This window comes from Anomaloglossus baeobatrachus, chromosome 5 (genome assembly GCF_048569485.1).
Source record: "Anomaloglossus baeobatrachus isolate aAnoBae1 chromosome 5, aAnoBae1.hap1, whole genome shotgun sequence".
Classification (NCBI taxonomy): domain Eukaryota; kingdom Metazoa; phylum Chordata; class Amphibia; order Anura; family Aromobatidae; genus Anomaloglossus; species Anomaloglossus baeobatrachus.
In genome coordinates, this window is record NC_134357.1 from 585,001 (window position 1) to 605,734 (window position 20,734).

Here is a 20,734-nt window from a genome sequence, read left to right on the forward strand (position 1 = left end):
TTTCTACATCATTCAGGTGACTCCTCCATACAGATCTTTTCTACATCTTTCAGGTCACTCCTCCATACAGATCTTTTCTACATCTTTCAGGTCACTCCTCCATACAGATCTTTTCTACATCTTTCAGGTCACTCCTCCATACAGATCTTTTCTACATCTTTCAGGTCACTCCTCCATACAGATCTTTTCTACATCTTTCAGGTCACTCCTCCATACAGATCTTTTCTACATCATTCAGGTGACTCCTCCATACAGATCTTTTCTACATCATTCAGGTCACTCCTCCATACAGATCTTTTCTACATCATTCAGGTGACTCCTCCATACAGATCTTTTCTACATCTTTCAGGTGACTCCTCCATACAGATCTTTTCTACATCATTCAGGTCACTCCTCCATACAGATCTTTTCTACATCATTCAGGTCACTCCTCCATACAGGTCTTTTCTACATCATTCAGGTCACTCCTCCATACAGATCTTTTCTACATCTTTCAGGTCACTCCTCCATACAGATCTTTTCTACATCTTTCAGGTCACTCCTCCATACAGATCTTCTCCAGATCTTTCAGGTCACTCCTCCATACAGATCTTTTCTACATCTTTCAGGTCACTCCTCCATACAGATCTTTTCTACATCTTTCAGGTCACTCCTCCATACAGATCTTTTCTACATCTTTCAGGTCACTCCTCCATACAGATCTTTTCTACATCATTCAGGTCACTCCTCCATACAGATCTTTTCTACATCATTCAGGTCACTCCTCCATACAGATCTTTTCTACATCATTCAGGTGACTCCTCCATACAGATCTTTTCTACATCTTTCAGGTGACTCCTCCATACAGATCTTTTCTACATCATTCAGGTCACTCCTCCATACAGATCTTTTCTACATCATTCAGGTCACTCCTCCATACAGGTCTTTTCTACATCATTCAGGTCACTCCTCCATACAGATCTTTTCTACATCTTTCAGGTCACTCCTCCATACAGATCTTTTCTACATCTTTCAGGTCACTCCTCCATACAGATCTTCTCCAGATCTTTCAGGTCACTCCTCCATACAGATCTTTTCTACATCTTTCAGGTCACTCCTCCATACAGATCTTTTCTACATCTTTCAGGTCACTCCTCCATACAGATCTTTTCTACATCATTCAGGTCACTCCTCCATACAGATCTTTTCTACATCTTTCAGGTGACTCCTCCATACAGATCTTTTCTACATCTTCAGGTCACTCCTCCATACAGATCTTTTCTACATCTTTCAGGTCACTCCTCCATACAGATCTTTTCTACATCATTCAGGTCACTCCTCCATACAGATCTTTTCTACATCATTCAGGTCACTCCTCCATACAGATCTTTTCTACATCATTCAGGTCACTCCTCCATACAGATCTTTTCTACATCTTTCAGGTGACTCCTCCATACAGATCTTTTCTACATCTTTCAGGTGACTCCTCCATACAGATCTTTTCTACATCTTTCAGGTCACTCCTCCATACAGATCTTCTCCAGATCTTTCAGGTCACTCCTCCATACAGATCTTTTCTACATCTTTCAGGTCACTCCTCCATACAGATCTTTTCTACATCTTCCAGGTCACTCCTCCATACAGATCTTTTCTACATCATTCAGGTCACTCCTCCATACAGATCTTTTCTACATCTTTCAGGTGACTCCTCCATACAGATCTTCTCCAGATCTTTCAGGTCACTCCTCCATACAGATCTTTTCTACATCATTCAGGTCACTCCTCCATACAGATCTTTTTTACATCTTTCAGGTCACTCCTCCATACAGATCTTTTCTACATCATTCAGGTCACTCCTCCATACAGATCTTTTCTACATCTTTCAGGTGACTCCTCCATACAGATCTTTTCTACATCTTTCAGGTGACTCCTCCATACAGATCTTTTCTACATCTTTCAGGTCACTCCTCCATACAGATCTTCTCCAGATCTTTCAGGTCACTCCTCCATACAGATCTTTTCTACATCATTCAGGTCACTCCTCCATACAGATCTTTTTTACATCTTTCAGGTGACTCCTCCATACAGATCTTTTCTACATCTTTCAGGTCACTCCTCCATACAGATCTTCTCCAGATCTTTCAGGTCACTCCTCCATACAGATCTTTTCTACATCTTTCAGGTCACTCCTCCATACAGATCTTCTCCAGATCTTTCAGGTCACTCCTCCATACAGATCTTCTCCAGATCTTTCACGTCACTCCTTCATACAGATCTATTCCACATCTTTCAGATTTCATGGCGGTTGCTGGGCAACATCGAGTTTCAGCTCCCTCAGAGATTTTCTATTGGGGTCAGATCTGGAGACTGGCTAGGCCACTCCAGGACCTTGAAATCTTTCTTACAAAGCCGTTCCTTAGTTGCCCTGGGCATCTGTTTCAGGTCATTGTCTTGCTGGAAGAGCCAGCCACGACCCATCTTCAATGCCGTTAGTGAGGGAAGGAGGTTGTTGGCCAAAATCTCACGATACATAACCCCATCTATCCTCCCTTCACTACAGTGCAGTTGTACAGAAAAGCCCCCCAAAGTATGATGTTTCCACCCCCATGCTTCATGGTTGGGACGGTGTTCTTGGGATTGTATTCATCCTTCTTCCTCCAAACACGGCAAGTGGAGTTGATACTAAAAAGTTCTATTTTGGTCTCATCTGACCACATGACCTTTTCTCTGGATCACCCAGATGGTAATTAGTAAACTTCAAAGGGACTGGACATGTGCTGGTGTGAGCAGGGGGACCTTGCGTACCCTGCAGGATTTTAATCCATGCCGGTGTAGTGTGTTGCTAACCGTAATCTTCAGGTCAGTGACCAGGTCCTCCCATGTAGTTCTGGGCTGATTTCTGAACGTTTTCAGAATCATGCATCCCCCCCCCCCCCCACCCTCCCGAGAAGAGATTTTGCATAGAGCCCCAGAAAGAGAAAGATTGACAGTCATCTTGTGTTTCTTCCATTTTCTAATAATTGCACCAACAGTTGTTGCCTTCTCACCATGCTGCTTGCCTATTGTCCTGTATCTCATCTCAGCTTTGTGCAGATCTATAATTTTGTCCTTAGACAGATCTTTGTTCTTGGCCATGGTGGAGAGGTTGGTGTAATTGAGTGTGTGGACAGGTGTCTTTTATACAGGTAACAAGCTCAAACAGGTGCAAGTAACACAGGTAATGAGGGCAGAGAAGGAGCGTCTTACAGAAAATTAACAGGTCTGTGAAAGCAGAATTCTTGCTGGTTGGTCGGTGATCAAATACATATTTCATGCAATAAAATGCAAATTAATTATTTAAAAATCATACAATGGGATTTTCTGAACTTTTTTTTTTATTCTGTTATAGTTGAAGTTTCTACGATAAGAATTTCAGATCTCTCCATCCTTTGTAGGAGGGAAAACTGCAAAATCGGCAGAGGATCAAATACTTATTTTCTTCACTGTATATAATAATATGGCCACCCTAGCTCCATCCATGGAGGCAGTCAGCTTCTTCCAGCCCAACAGCCCCAGACACTGCTCAGAGATGGGCCTGTTTTTACATCGGAAATCTCTGTGTATGAAGAGCACAAGTTCTCAGGAGGGTGTAGGGCTGGTGAGGATGGGCCGTGGTCATTATTCTCGATCTTTTTGGCCTTCCCTGGTTCGGAGTAGTGCTTCGTCCTCCATAATAATCAGGGTTTTCTGGAGAGACGCAGACTTGTTCCTGCTCCATTGCAGGAAGAAAGTGTCTTCTAATCACCGGCAGGAGGTTTGGGTGGTTATTCTGATTCATCTTCAACCTAAAAAGTTCCAACGAGCTTCTCTGTAATTATTTTGGCCCATAGTAAGAACCCACCTCTACCACGCAGAGGTTTGGATGGACGTGGAGGCCTGTGACAAGTTCTGATCCAGCCACGGCGAATCCATAAAAACTGAACAATCCCTCCTCAGGATATTTCTTGGCCCAGTTGTGATGTTTCCCTTCTGGGTTTTGTTCAGTGGTGGTCGGGCTCAACCTCCTCACCTCGGCCATAACACCTTGTCTTGCTCAGTGGTGGTTGGGATCTGCTTACTCTGAGCAGTGTCAGGAGCTGCGCCCTATGTAAGACTGGGAACAATTTGTGACTTCTCAGACTCCGGTAAATCTGTTTTTGACCATGTTACCTAAGGAAAACAAGCTCCTAATAGTTCTGTCCACTTTGATAAAGGGCGGGGCATCCTGATGGCACACTCATTTAGTACACAAATAAATGTCACCTGATCTGCTTCATCCAATCGGTATTCAGGGTTAAACAGCGTGGAGGTGGGAAATCTAAATAAAATGACTAACTCGGGACAAATACTCTCTTTCTTAACAATTTTGCACACAGTGTACGCAGCACACAGTGTATGCAGAACACAGTGTATGCAGCCGCCACTGACCACGCTGACATTTAGAGAGTATCAGACAAAACACAGGACGTAAAGCTGGAAGACTTTGCCATCCTTCTTTTGTATGTTAGTGCAATGTACATTGCCACAATTCTGCACCAGGGACTCACCTGCCCTATGTCTGCTCCTCCGAGAAATAACAGCCACCAGGAAGCGGGGGTGCACGTCATCCACACAGGCGGCCTCCTGTGGGGGCGTCTCCGGACTGCTCTTCTCATCATCAGAAGACTCGTTATAGTTTACAACAAGCTCCTCAATCTGTACAAAGCCCTGAATAATGGGCAGGATCCAGGGCCGTCCGTGCTCGTCCTTCAGGGTCAAACACACCAACGTTAGAAACATGGAAAAGAAAGATACAAGCACCCAGGGTGACAACAGCCCATAAACGAGGGTAGGGGTGAGAAATATGCTGGTGCAGCTGCTGCAATCTCGACTTCTGCACCTGACGCTGAAGTGTAAGGATATGGATGACGACTGCATGACCGCACTGTGGCACACAAGACGGATTTCAAAAAGGGACCAGTGCACTCCAGAAACAGGTCAAATAAGACGCCTTTCTTGCCATCTATGCGGATGGAATCAGTGACTACTAGTGATGAGCGGGCACTACCATGCTCGGGTGCTCAGTACTGGTAACTAGTGATGAGCGGGCACTACCATGCTCGGGGGTGCTCAGTACTGGTAACTAGTGATGAGCGGGCACTACCATGCTCGGGGGTGCTCAGTACTGGTAACTAGTGATGAGCGGGCACTACCATGCTCGGGGGTGCTCTGTACTGGTATCTAGTGATGAGCGGGCACTACCATGCTCGGGTGCTCAGTACTGGTAACTAGTGATAAGCGGGCACTACCATGCTCGGGGGTGCTCTGTACTGGTATCTAGTGATGAGCGGGAACTACCATGCTCGGGTGCTCTGTACTGGTAACTAGTGGTGAGCGGGCACTACCATGCTCGGGTGCTCTGTACTGGTAACTAGTGATGAGCGGGCACTACCATGCTCGGGGGTGCTCAGTACTGGTAACTAGTGATGAGCGGGCACTACCATGCTCGGGGGTGCTCTGTACTGGTAACTAGTGATGAGCGACCACTACCATGCTCGGGGGTGCTCAGTACTGGTAACTAGTGATGAGCGGGCACTACCATGCTCGGGTGCTCTGTACTGGTAACTAGTGATGAGCGACCACTACCATGCTCGGGGGTGCTCAGTACTGGTAACTAGTGATGAGCGGGCACTACCATGCTCGGGGGTGCTCAGTACTGGTAACTAGTGATGAGCGGGCACTACCATGCTCGGGTGCTCTGTACTGGTAACTAGTGATGAGCGGGCACTACCATGCTCGGGGGTGCTCTGTACTGGTATCTAGTGATGAGCGGGCACTACCATGCTCGGGTGCTCAGTACTGGTAACTAGTGATGAGCGACCACTACCATGCTCGGGTACTCAGTACTGATAACTAGTGATGAGTGACCACTTCCATGCTCAGGTGCTCTGTACTGTACTGGTAACTAGTGATGAGTGAGCACTACCATGCTCAGGTGCTCTGTACTGGTATCTAGTGATGAGCGGGCACTACCAAGCTCGGGTGCTCAGTACTGGTAACTAGTGATGAGCAAGCACTACCATGCTCGGGTGCTCAGTACTGGTAACTAGTGATGAGCGGGCACTACCATGCTTGGGTGCTCAGTACTGGTAACTAGTGATGAGCGGGCACTACCATGCTCGGGTGCTCAGTACTGGTAACTAGTGATGAGCAAGCACTACCATGCTCAGGTGCTCTGTACTGGTAACTAGTGATGAGCGGGCACTACCATGCTCGGGTGCTCTGTACTGGTAACTAGTGATGAGCGGGCACTACCATGCTCGGGGGTGCTCAGTACTGGTAACTAGTGATGAGCGGGCACTACCATGCTCAGGTGCTCAGTACTGGTAACTAGTGATGAGCGGGCACTACCATGCTCAGGTGCTCAGTACTGGTAACTAGTGATGAGCGGGCACTACCATGCTCGGGTGCTCTGTACTGGTAACTAGTGATGAGCGACCACTACCATGCTCGGGGGTGCTCAGTACTGGTAACTAGTGATGAGCGGGCACTACCATGCTCGGGTGCTCAGTACTGGTAACTAGTGATGAGCAAGCACTACCATGCTCAGGTGCTCAGTACTGGTAACTAGTGATGAGCAAGCACTACCATGCTCGGGTGCTCAGTACTGGTAACTAGTGATGAGCGGGCACTACCATGCTTGGGTGCTCAGTACTGGTAACTAGTGATGAGCGGGCACTACCATGCTCGGGTGCTCAGTACTGGTAACTAGTGATGAGCAAGCACTACCATGCTCGGGGGTGCTCAGTACTGGTAACTAGTGATGAGCGGGCACTACCATGCTCGGGTGCTCAGTACTGGTAACTAGTGATGAGCGGGCACTACCATGCTCAGGTGCTCAGTACTGGTAACTAGTGATGAGCGGGCACTACCATGCTCGGGTGCTCTGTACTGGTAACTAGTGATGAGCGACCACTACCATGCTCGGGTGCTCAGTACTGGTAACTAGTGATGAGCGGGCACTACTATGCTCAGGTGCTCAGTACTGGTAACTAGTGATGAGCGGGCACTACCATGCTCGGGTGCTCTGTACTGGTAACTAGTGATGAGCAAGCACTACCATGCTCAGGTGCGCAGTACTGGTAACTAGTGATGAGCGGGCACCACCATGCTCGGGGGTGCTCAGTACTGGTAACTAGTGATGAGCGGGCACTACCATGCTTGGGGGTGCTCTGTACTGGTAACTAGTGATGAGCGGGCACTACCATGCTCGGGTGCTCAGTACTGGTAACTAGTGATGAGCAAGCACTACCATGCTCAGGTGCTCAGTACTGGTATCTAGTGATGAGCGGGCACTACCATGCTCGGGTGCTCAGTACTGGTAACTAGTGATGAGCGACCACTACCATGCTCGGGTACTCAGTACTGATAACTAGTGATGAGTGACCACTTCCATGCTCAGGTGCTCTGTACTGTACTGGTAACTAGTGATGAGTGAGCACTACCATGCTCAGGTGCTCTGTACTGGTATCTAGTGATGAGCGGGCACTACCAAGCTCGGGTGCTCAGTACTGGTAACTAGTGATGAGCAAGCACTACCATGCTCGGGTGCTCAGTACTGGTAACTAGTGATGAGCGGGCACTACCATGCTTGGGTGCTCAGTACTGGTAACTAGTGATGAGCGGGCACTACCATGCTCGGGTGCTCAGTACTGGTAACTAGTGATGAGCAAGCACTACCATGCTCAGGTGCTCTGTACTGGTAACTAGTGATGAGCGGGCACTACCATGCTCAGGTGCTCAGTACTGGTAACTAGTGATGAGCGGGCACTACCATGCTCGGGTGCTCTGTACTGGTAACTAGTGATGAGCGACCACTACCATGCTCGGGGGTGCTCAGTACTGGTAACTAGTGATGAGCGGGCACTACCATGCTCGGGGGTGCTCTGTACTGGTAACTAGTGATGAGCGGGCACTACCATGCTCGGGTGCTCAGTACTGGTAACTAGTGATGAGCAAGCACTACCATGCTCAGGTGCTCAGTACTGGTAACTAGTGATGAGCAAGCACTACCATGCTCGGGTGCTCAGTACTGGTAACTAGTGATGAGCGGGCACTACCATGCTTGGGTGCTCAGTACTGGTAACTAGTGATGAGCGGGCACTACCATGCTCGGGTGCTCAGTACTGGTAACTAGTGATGAGCGGGCACTACCATGCTCGGGTGCTCAGTACTGGTAACTAGTGATGAGCGGGCACTACCATGCTCAGGTGCTCAGTACTGGTAACTAGTGATGAGCGGGCACTACCATGCTCGGGTGCTCTGTACTGGTAACTAGTGATGAGCGACCACTACCATGCTCGGGTGCTCAGTACTGGTAACTAGTGATGAGCGGGCACTACTATGCTCAGGTGCTCAGTACTGGTAACTAGTGATGAGCGGGCACTACCATGCTCGGGTGCTCTGTACTGGTAACTAGTGATGAGCAAGCACTACCATGCTCAGGTGCGCAGTACTGGTAACTAGTGATGAGCGGGCACTACCATGCTCGGGGGTGCTCAGTACTGGTAACTAGTGATGAGCGGGCACTACCATGCTTGGGGGTGCTCTGTACTGGTAACTAGTGATGAGCGGGCACTACCATGCTCGGGTGCTCAGTACTGGTAACTAGTGATGAGCAAGCACTACCATGCTCAGGTGCTCAGTACTGGTAACTAGTGATGAGCAAGCACTACCATGCTCGGGTGCTCAGTACTGGTAACTAGTGATGAGCGGGCACTACCATGCTTGGGTGCTCAGTACTGGTAACTAGTGATGAGCGGGCACTACCATGCTCGGGTGCTCAGTACTGGTAACTAGTGATGAGCAAGCACTACCATGCTCAGGTGCTCTGTACTGGTAACTAGTGATGAGCGGGCACTACCATGCTCGGGTGCTCTGTACTGGTAACTAGTGATGAGCGACCACTACCATGCTCGGGGGTGCTCAGTACTGGTAACTAGTGATGAGCGGGCACTACCATGCTTGGGTGCTCAGTACTGGTAACTAGTGATGAGCGGGCACTACCATGCTCGGGTGCTCAGTACTGGTAACTAGTGATGAGCAAGCACTACCATGCTCAGGTGCTCTGTACTGGTAACTAGTGATGAGCGGGCACTACCATGCTCAGGTGCTCAGTACTGGTAACTAGTGATGAGCGGGCACTACCATGCTCGGGTGCTCTGTACTGGTAACTAGTGATGAGCGACCACTACCATGCTCGGGGGTGCTCAGTACTGGTAACTAGTGATGAGCGGGCACTACCATGCTCGGGGGTGCTCTGTACTGGTATCTAGTGATGAGCGGGCACTACCATGCTCGGGTGCTCAGTACTGGTAACTAGTGATGAGCGACCACTACCATGCTCGGGTGCTCAGTACTGGTAACTAGTGATGAGCGGGCACTACCATGCTCGGGGGTGCTCAGTACTGGTATGTAGTGATGAGCAAGCACTACCATGCTCAGGTGCTCTGTACTGGTAACTAGTGATGAGCGGGCACTACCATGCTCAGGTGCTCTGTACTGGTAACTAGTGATGAGCGGGCACTACCATGCTCAGGTGCTCAGTACTGGTAACTAGTGATGAGCGGGCACTACCATGCTCGGGTGCTCTGTACTGGTAACTAGTGATGAGCGACCACTACCATGCTCGGGGGTGCTCAGTACTGGTAACTAGTGATGAGCGGGCACTACCATGCTTGGGTGCTCAGTACTGGTAACTAGTGATGAGCGGGCACTACCATGCTCGGGTGCTCAGTACTGGTAACTAGTGATGAGCAAGCACTACCATGCTCAGGTGCTCTGTACTGGTAACTAGTGATGAGCGGGCACTACCATGCTCAGGTGCTCAGTACTGGTAACTAGTGATGAGCGGGCACTACCATGCTCGGGTGCTCTGTACTGGTAACTAGTGATGAGCGACCACTACCATGCTCGGGGGTGCTCAGTACTGGTAACTAGTGATGAGCGGGCACTACCATGCTCGGGGGTGCTCTGTACTGGTATCTAGTGATGAGCGGGCACTACCATGCTCGGGTGCTCTGTACTGGTATCTAGTGATGAGCGGGCACTACCATGCTCGGGGGTGCTCAGTACTGGTAACTAGTGATGAGCGAGCACTACCATGCTCGGGTGCTCAGTACTGGTAACTAGTGATGAGCGACCACTACCATGCTCGGGGGTGCTCTGTACTGGTAACTAGTGATGAGCGAGCACTACCATGCTCGGGTGCTCAGTACTGGTAACTAGTGATGAGCGGGCACTACCATGCTCGGGGGTGCTCTGTACTGGTAACTAGTGATGAGCGAGCACTACCATGCTCGGGTGCTCAGTACTGGTAACTAGTGATGAGCGACCACTACCATGCTCGGGTGCTCAGTACTGGTAACTAGTGATGAGCGGGCACTACCATGCTCGGGGGTGCTCAGTACTGGTATGTAGTGATGAGCAAGCACTACCATGCTCAGGTGCTCAGTACTGGTAACTAGTGATGAGCGGGCACTACCATGCTCGGGTACTCAGTACTGATAACTAGTGATGAGTGACCACTACCATGCTCGGGTGCTCAGTACTGGTAACTAGTGATGAGTGACCACTACCATGCTCGGGTGCTCAGTACTGGTAACTAGTGATGAGCGGGCACTATCATGCTCGGGTGCTCTGTACTGGTAACTAGTGATGAGCGGGCAATACCATGCTCAGGTGCTCAGTACTGGTAACTAGTGATGAGCGGGCAATACCATGCTCGGATGCTCTGTACTGGTAACTAGTGATGAGCGGGCACTACCATGCTCGGATGCTCAGTACTGGTAACTAGTGATGAGCGGGCACTTCCATGCTCAGGTGCTCTGTACTGGTAACTAGTGATGAGCGACCACTACCATGCTCGGGGGTGCTCTGTACTGGTAACTAGTGATGAGCAGGCACTACCATACTCGGGGGTGCTCTGTACTGGTATCTAGTGATGAGCGGGCACTACCATGCTCGGATGCTCAGTACTGGTAACTAGTGATGAGCGGGCACTACCATGCTCAGGTGCTCTGTACTGGTAACTAGTGATGAGCGACCACTACCATGCTCAGGTGCTCTGTACTGGTAACTAGTGATGAGCGGGCACTTCCATGCTCAGGTGCTCTGTACTGGTAACTAGTGATGAGCGACCACTACCATGCTCGGGGGTGCTCTGTACTGGTAACTAGTGATGAGCAGGCACTACCATACTCGGGGGTGCTCTGTACTGGTATCTAGTGATGAGCGGGCACTACCATGCTCAGGTGCTCTGTACTGGTAACTAGTGATGAGCGGGCACTACCATGCTCAGGTGCTCTGTACTGGTAACTAGTGATGAGCGACCACTACCATGCTCAGGTGCTCTGTACTGGTAACTAGTGATGAGCGGGCACTACCATGCTCGGGTGCTCAGTACTGGTAACTAGTGATGAGCAGGCACTACCATGCTCAGGTGCTCAGTACTGGTAACTAGTGATGAGCGACCACTACCATGCTCGGGGGTGCTCAGTACTGGTAACTAGTGATGAGCGGGCACTACCATGCTCAGGTGCTCTGTACTGGTAACTAGTGATGAGCGACCACTACCATGCTCGGGTGCTCAGTACTGGTAACTAGTGATGAGCAGGCACTACCATGCTCAGGTGCTCAGTACTGGTAACTAGTGATGAGCGGGCACTACCATGCTCGGGGGTGCTCTGTACTGGTAACTAGTGATGAGTGAGCACTACCATGCTCGGGGGTGCTCTGTACTGGTAACTAGTGATGAGTGAGCACTACTATGCTCAGGTGCTCTGTACTGGTAACTAGTGATGAGCGGGCACTACTATGCTCAGGTGCTCAGTACTGGTAACTAGTGATGAGCGGGCACTTCCATGCTCAGGTGCTCTGTACTGGTAACTAGTAATGAGTGAGCACTACCATGCTCGGGTGCTCTGTACTGGTAACTAGTGATGAGCGGGCACTACCATGCTCGGGTGCTCTGTACTGGTAACTAGTGATGAGCGGGCACTACCATGCTCGGGTGCTCTGTACTGGTAACTAGTGATGAGCGGGCACTACCATGCTCAGGTGCTCAGTACTGGTAACTAGTGATGAGCGAGCACTACTATGCTCAGGTGCTCAGTACTGGTAACTAGTGATGAGCGGGCACTACCATGCTCAGGTGCTCAGTACTGGTAACTAGTGATGAGCGGGCACTACCATGCTCGGGTGCTCTGTACTGGTAACTAGTGATGAGCGGGCACTACCATGCTCAGGTGCTCTGTACTGGTAACTAGTGATGAGCGACCACTACCATGCTCGGGTGCTCTGTACTGGTAACTAGTGATGAGCGGGCACTACCATGCTCGGGTGCTCAGTACTGGTAACTAGTGATGAGCGGGCACTACCATGCTCGGGTGCTCTGTACTGGTAACTAGTGATGAGCGGGCACTACCATGCTCAGGTGCTCTGTACTGGTAACTAGTGATGAGCGGGCACTACCATGCTCGGGTGCTCTGTACTGGTAACTAGTGATGAGCGACCACTACCATGCTCGGATGCTCAGTACTGGTAACTAGTGATGAGCGACCACTACCATGCTCGGATGCTCAGTACTGGTAACTAGTGATGAGCGGGCACTACCATGCTCGGGTGCTCAGTACTGGTAACTAGTGATGAGCGGGCACTACCATGCTCGGGTGCTCTGTACTGGTAACTAGTGATGAGCGGGCACTACCATGCTCAGGTGCTCTGTACTGGTAACTAGTGATGAGCGGGCACTACCATGCTCGGGTGCTCGGTACTGGTAACTAGTGATGAGCGACCACTACCATGCTCGGATGCTCAGTACTGGTAACTAGTGATGAGCGACCACTACCATGCTCGGATGCTCAGTACTGGTAACTAGTGATGAGCGACCACTACCATGCTCGGATGCTCAGTACTGGTAACTAGTGATGAGCGGGCACTACCATGCTCGGGTGCTCAGTACTGGTAACTAGTGATGAGCGGGCACTACCATGCTCAGGTGCTCTGTACTGGTAACTAGTGATGAGCGACCACTACCATGCTCAGGTGCTCAAATCGAGACGTTCGAATGCTTGGACGAGCTCAACTCAAGTATCCAGTATATTGGAAGTCAATGGAAAACTTGTAAAAACTATTTTTTTTATGGAAAACTTGAGCATTTTTCAGAAGATCTTAGAGAAAATTGCTCGCATTCCCCATAGACTTACATAATACTTGGCAAAAAAGGAGAGCCTGTCTGAGTGTCAAAATGCTCGTTACGAGTATCGAGCAGCAGAGTATGGGAGCGCTTACTCATCACCAGCAACTACTCAGCAGTGCGGTCATCTGATCATCATTCACGCTCTTACTCTACAATGTGATATGCCACAGCACCACCCAAAAGGCCGGAGAGCGGAGCATCAAAGGATGAATGTCTGCACCCAAATGTGATGAGCCACAGCACAATCCAACGGGCCGGAGAGCGGAGCATTACAGCATGAATGTCTGCACCCAAATGTGATGTGCCACAGCACCACCCAACAGACCGGAGAGCGGAGCATCAAAGGATGAATGTCTGCACCCAAATGTGATGAGTCACAGCACCACCCAACAGACCGGAGAGCGGAGCATCAAAGGATGAATGTCTGCACCCAAATGTGATGAGCCACAGCACAATCCAACGGGCCGGAGAGCGGAGCATTACAGCATGAATGTCTGCACCCAAATGTGATGTGCCACAGCACCACCCAACAGACCGGAGAGCGGAGCATCAAAGGATGAATGTCTGCACCCAAATGTGATGAGTCACAGCACCACCCAACAGACCGGAGAGCGGAGCATCAAAGGATGAATGTCTGCACCCAAATGTGATGAGCCACAGCACAATCCAACGGGCCGGAGAGCGGAGCATTACAGCATGAATGTCTGCACCCAAAATTTCCTGGGTCACGAGTGGCTCCTTATACAAATCCAAACCCCATGGTGATGGCACCCGCAATCCCATGTAAATGACAATATGGCCACAGCCTCTTCAGTCTCTGACCTCAAGCTCAATGAGATCCTGCAGCATCTGCCGGTTCCAGAAGAAGCGCTCATCCACCTGCAAGGGAGAAAACAAACATTGTACGGAGCCCCCTGATCTCTGCATCCAAACCCCCTCCTCCACAGCACGAAGCCCTCCCAATCTCAGCATCCAAACCCTCCTCCTCCACAGTACGGAGACCCTCAATCTCAGTGCCCAAACCCCCTCCTCCACAGCACGAAGCCCTCCCGATCTCAGCATCCAAACCCTCCTCCTCCACAGTACGGAGACCCTCGATCTCAGCGCCCAAACCCTCCTCCTCCACAGTACGGAGACCCTCGATCTCAGCGCCCAAACCCTCCTCCTCCACAGTACAAAGACCCCCGATCTCAGCGCCCAAACCCTCCTCCTCCACAGTACGGAGCCCCCTGATCTCAGCGCCCAAACCCCCTCCTCCACAGTACGGAGCCCCCCGATCTCAGCGCCCAAACCCCCTCCTCCACAGCACGAAGCCCTCCCGATCTCAGCATCCAAACCCTCCTCCTCCACAGTACGGAGACCCTCGATCTCAGCGCCCAAACCCTCCTCCTCCACAGTACGGAGCCCCCCGATCTCAGCGCCCAAACCCCCTCCTCCACAGTACGGAGCCCCCCGATCTCAGCGCCCAAACCCCCTCCTCCACAGCACGAAGCCCTCCCGATCTCAGCATCCAAACCCCCTCCTCCACAGCACGAAGCCCTCCCGATCTCAGCGTCCAAACCCTCCTCCTCCACAGTACGGAGACCCTCGATCTCAGCATCCAAACCCTCCTCCTCCACAGTACGGAGCCCCCCGATCTCAGCATCCAAACCCCCTCCTCCACAGCACGAAGCCCTCCCGATCTCAGCATCCAAACCCCCTCCTCCACAGCACGAAGCCCTCCCGATCTCAGCGTCCAAGCCCTCCCGATCTCAGCATCCAAACCCCCTCCTCCACAGCACGAAGCCCTCCCGATCTCAGCGTCCAAACCCTCCTCCTCCACAGTACGGAGACCCTCGATCTCAGCATCCAAACCCTCCTCCTCCACAGTACGGAGCCCCCCGATCTCAGCATCCAAACCCCCTCCTCCACAGCACGAAGCCCTCCCGATCTCAGCGTCCAAACCCTCCTCCACAGCACGAAGCCCTCCCGATCTCAGCATCCAAACCCCCTCCTCCACAGCACGAAGCCCTCCCGATCTCAGCGTCCAAACCCTCCTCCTCCACAGTACGGAGACCCTCGATCTCAGCATCCAAACCCTCCTCCTCCACAGTACGGAGCCCCCCGATCTCAGCATCCAAACCCCCTCCTCCACAGCACGAAGCCCTCCCGATCTCAGCATCCAAACCCTCCTCCTCCACAGTACAGAGCCCCCGAATCTCAGCATCCAAACCCTCCTCCTCCACAGTACGGAGCCCCCCGATCTCAGCATCCAAACCCTCCTCCTCCACAGCACGAAGCCCTCCCGATCTCAGCATCCAAACCCTCCTCCTCCACAGTACAGAGCCCCCGAATCTCAGCATCCAAACCCTCCTCCTCCACAGTACGGAGCCCCCCGATCTCAGCATCCAAACCCTCCTCCTCCACAGCACGAAGCCCTCCCGATCTCAGCATCCAAACCCTCCTCCTCCACAGTACAGAGCCCCCGAATCTCAGCATCCAAACCCTCCTCCTCCACAGTATGAAGCCCCATAATTTTAGCATTCAAACCCCCTCCTCCACAGTATGGGCACTCACCCTCCTCCACAGCGGCCGGCCCACGCTCTCGCTGCTGCTCTGCCGCTGCACAGAGTTGCTCAGGTCATACGTCCAACTGTAGTAGAAGGAGTCCGAGTCCAGGAACATCTTAAATAATTCATCAAGTAAACGACGTTCAAGTCTCTCCTTCTCCTTATTGTCCTTCCCCTGAAAATACCAAGACAAATATCAGTGTGAAGGAGCAACCCCAGAAGCTTACACTCTACACATACAGGAGGAGGAGTCCTGACCACAGGAGCTTACACTCTATACATACAGGAGGAGGAGGAGTCCTGACCACAGGAGCTTACACTCTATAGATACAGGAGGAGGAGTCCTGACCACAGGAGCTTACACTCTATACATACAGGAGGACGAGGAGGAGTCCTGACCACAGGAGCTTACCCTCTATACATACAGGAGAAGGAGGAGTCCTGACCACAGGAGCTTACACTCTATACATACAGGAGGAGGAGGAGGAGTCCTGACCACAGGAGCTTACACTCTATACATACAGAAGGAGTCCTGACCACAGGAGCTTACACTCTATACATACAGAAGGAGGAGTCCTGACCACAGGAGCTTACACTCTATAGATACAGGAGGAGGAGGAGGAGTCCTGACCACAGGAGCTTACACTCTATACATACGGGAGGACGAGGAGGAGTCCTGACCACAGGAGCTTACACTCTATACATACAGGAGGAGGAGGAGTCCTGACCACAGGAGCTTACACTCTATACATACAGAAGGAGGAGTCCTGACCACAGGAGCTTACACTCTATAGATACAGGAGGAGGAGGAGGAGTCCTGACCACAGGAGCTTACACTCCATAGATACAGGAGGAGGAGGAGGAGTCCTGACCACAGGAGCTTACACTCTACACATACAGGACGAGGAGTCCTGACCACAGGAGCTTACACTCTATACATACAGGAGGAGGAGAAGTCCTGACCACAAGAGCTTACACTCTATACATACAGGAGGAGGAGGAGTCCTAACCACAGGAGCTTACACTCTATACATACAGAAGGAGGAGTCCTGACCACAGGAGCTTACACTCTATAGATACAGGAGGAGGAGGAGGAGTCCTGACCACAGGAGCTTACACTCCATAGATACAGGAGGAGGAGGAGGAGTCCTGACCACAGGAGCTTACACTCTACACATACAGGACGAGGAGTCCTGACCACAGGAGCTTACACTCTATACATACAGGAGAAGGAGGAGTCCTGACCACAGGAGCTTACACTCTATAGATACAGGAGGACGAGTCCTGACCACAGGAGCTTACACTCTATACATACAGAAGGAGGAGTCCTGACCACAGGAGCTTACACTCTATACATACAGAAGGAGGAGTCCTGACCACAGGAGCTTACACTCTATAGATACAGGAGGAGGAGGAGGAGTCCTGACCACAGGAGCTTACACTCTATAGATACAGGAGGAGGAGAAGGAGTCCTGACCACAGGAGCTTACACTCTATACATACAGGAGGAGGAGTCCTGACCACAGGAGCTTACACTCTATAGATACAGGAGGACGAGTCCTGACCACAGGAGCTTACACTCTATAGATACAGGAGGAGGAGTCCTGACCACAGGAGCTTACACTCTATACATACAGGAGGAGGAGTCCTGACCACAGGAGCTTACACTCTATACATACAGGAGGAGGAGTCCTGACCACAGGAGCTTACACTCTATAGATACAGGAGGAGGAGGAGTCCTGACCACAGGAGCTTACATTCTATACATACAGGAGGAGGAGTCCTGACCACAGGAGCTTACACTCTATACATACAGGAGGAGGAGTCCTGACCACAGGAGCTTACAATCTATACATACAGGAGGAGGAGGAGTCCTGACCACAAGAGCTTACCCTCTATAGATACAGGAGGACGAGGAGTCCTGACCACAGGAGCTTACACTCTATACATACAGGAGGAGGAGTCCTGACCACAGGAGCTTACACTCTATACATACAGGAGGAGGAGGAGTCCTGACCACAAGAGCTTACACTCTATACATACAGGAGGAGGAGTCCTGACCACAGGAGCTTACACTCTATAGATACAGGAGGAGGAGGAGTCCTGACCACAGGAGCTTACATTCTATACATACAGAAGGAGGAGTCCTGACCACAGGAGCTTACACTCTATACATACAGGAGGAGGAGTCCTGACCACAGGAGCTTACACTCTATACATACAGGAGGAGGAGTCCTGACCACAGGAGCTTACACTCTATACATACAGGAGGAGGAGTCCTGACCACAGGAGCTTACACTCTATAGATACAGGAGGAGGAGGAGTCCTGACCACAGGAGCTTAAACTCTATACATACAGGAGGAGGAGTCCTGACCACAGGAGCTTACAATCTATACATACAGGAGGAGGAGGAGTCCTGACCACAAGAGCTTACCCTCTATAGATACAGGAGGACGAGGAGTCCTGACCACAGGAGCTTACACTCTATACATACAGAAGGAGGAGTCCTGACCACAGGAGCTTACACTCTATAGATACAGGAGGAGGAGTCCTGACCACAGGAGCTTACACTCTATACATACAGGAGGAGGAGTCCTGACCACAGGAGCTTACACTCTATAGATACAGGAGGAGGAGGAGTCCTGACCACAGGAGCTTACACTCTATAGATACAGGAGGAGGAGGAGTCCTGACCACAGGAGCTTACATTCTATACATACAGGAGGAGGAGTCCTGACCACAGGAGCTTACACTCTATACATACAGGAGGAGGAGTCCTGACCACAGGAGCTTACACTCTATACATACAGGAGGAGGAGGAGTCCTGACCACAGGAGCTTACACTCTATAGATACAGGAGGACGAGGAGTCCTGACCACAGGAGCTTACACTCTATACATACAGGAGGAGGAGTCCTGACCACAGGAGCTTACACTCTATACATACAGGAGGAGGAGTCCTGACCACAGGAGCTTACACTCTATACATACAGGAGGAGGAGGAGTCCTGACCACAGGAGCTTACACTCTATACATACAGAAGGAGGAGTCCTGACCACAGGAGCTTACACTCTATACATACAGGAGGAGGAGTCCTGACCACAGGAGCTTACACTCTATACATACAGGAGGAGGAGTCCTGACCACAGGAGCTTACACTCTATAGATACAGAAGGAGGAGTCCTGACCACAGGAGCTTACACTCTATAGATACAGGAGGACGAGGAGTCCTGACCACAGGAGCTTACACTCTATAGATACAGGAGGAGGAGAAGGAGTCCTGACCACAGGAGCTTACACTCTATAGATACAGGAGGAGGAGTCCTGACCACAGGAGCTTACACTCTATAGATACAGGAGGAGGAGGAGTCCTGACCACAGGAGCTTACACTCTATACATACAGGAGGAGGAGGAGGAGTCCTGACCACAAGAGATTACCCTCTATACATACAGGAGGAGGAGGAGTCCTGACCACAGGAGCTTACACTCTATACATACAGAAGGAGGAGTCCTGACCACAGGAGCTTACACTCTATACATACAGGAGGAGTCTGACCACAGGAGCTTACACTCTATAGATACAGGAGGAGGAGAAGGAGTCCTGACCACAGGAGCTTACCCTCTATAGATACAGGAGGAGGAGTCCTGACCACAGGAGCTTACACTCTATACATACAGGAGGAGGAGGAGTCCTGACCACAGGAGCTTACACTCTATACATACAGGAGGAGGAGTCCTGACCACAGGAGCTTACACTCTATACATACAGGAGGAGGAGGAGTCCTGACCACAGGAGCTTACACTCTATACATACAGGAGGAGGAGTCCTGACCACAGGAGCTTACACTCTATAGATACAGGAGGACGAGGAGTCCTGACCACAGGAGCTTACCCTCTATAGATACAGGAGGAGGAGGAGGAGGAGTCCTGACCACAGGAGCTTACCCTCTATAGATACAGGAGGAGGAGGAGTCCTGACCACAGGAGCTTACACTCTATACATACAGGAGGAGGAGTCCTGACCACAGGAGCTTACCCTCTATAGATACAGGAGGAGGAGGAGGAGTCCTGACCACAGGAGCTTACCCTCTATACATACAGGAGGAGGAGTCCTGACCACAGGAGCTTACACTCTATACATACAGGAGGAGGAGTCCTGACCACAGGAGCTTACACTCTATAGATACAGGAGGAGGAGTCCTGACCACAGGAGCTTACACTCTATACATACAGGAGGAGGAGTCCTGACCACAGGAGCTTACACTCTATAGATACAGGAGGACGAGGAGTCCTGACCACAGGAGCTTACCCTCTATAGATACAGGAGGAGGAGGAGTCCTGACCACAGGAGCTTACACTCTATACATACAGGAGGAGGAGTCCTGACCACAGGAGCTTACACTCTATAGATACAGGAGGAGGAGGAGGAGTCCTGACCACAGGAGCTTACCCTCTATAGATACAGGAGGAGGAGGAGGAGTCCTGACCACAGGAGCTTACCCTCTATAGATACAGGAGGAGGAGGAGTCCTGACCACAGGAGCTTACACTCTATACATACAGGAGGAGGAGTCCTGACCACAGGAGCTTACACTCTATACATACAGGAGGAGGAGTCCTGACCACAGGAGCTTACACTCTATACATACAGGAGGAGGAGTCCTGACCACAGGAGCTTACCCTCTATAGATACAGGAGGAGGAGGAGTCCTGACCACAGGAGCTTACCCTCTATACATACAGGAGGAGGAGTCCTGACCACAGGAGCTTACACTCTATACATACAGGAGGAGGAGTCCTGACCACAGGAGCTTACACTCTATAGATACAGGAGGAGGAGGAGTCCTGACCACAGGAGCTTACACTCTATACATACAGGAGGAGGAGAAGGAGTCCTGACCACAGGAGCTTACACTCTATACATACAGGAGGAGGAGGAGTCCTGACCACAC

The 20,734-nt window shown here is 51.0% G+C and overlaps 1 protein-coding gene across 3 annotated transcripts in view; it reads right to left on the reverse strand.

The window, feature by feature from the left end:
* INPP5F (inositol polyphosphate-5-phosphatase F) overlaps positions 1-20,734 on the reverse strand; it is a 261,116-nt gene that overhangs the window by 60,687 nt on the left and 179,695 nt on the right. For 2 of the 3 annotated variants that reach the window (XM_075348133.1, XM_075348132.1), the window contains 3 exons: positions 15,791-15,958; positions 14,057-14,113; positions 4,545-4,743 (listed from right to left, as the gene is read on the reverse strand). In XM_075348133.1, coding sequence (XP_075204248.1) covers positions 4,545-4,743; positions 14,057-14,113; positions 15,791-15,958 — 424 coding nt within the window. The remainder of the gene's footprint in view (positions 1-4,544; positions 4,744-14,056; positions 14,114-15,790; positions 15,959-20,734) is intronic. The other variant, XM_075348134.1, reaches the window with a different exon arrangement.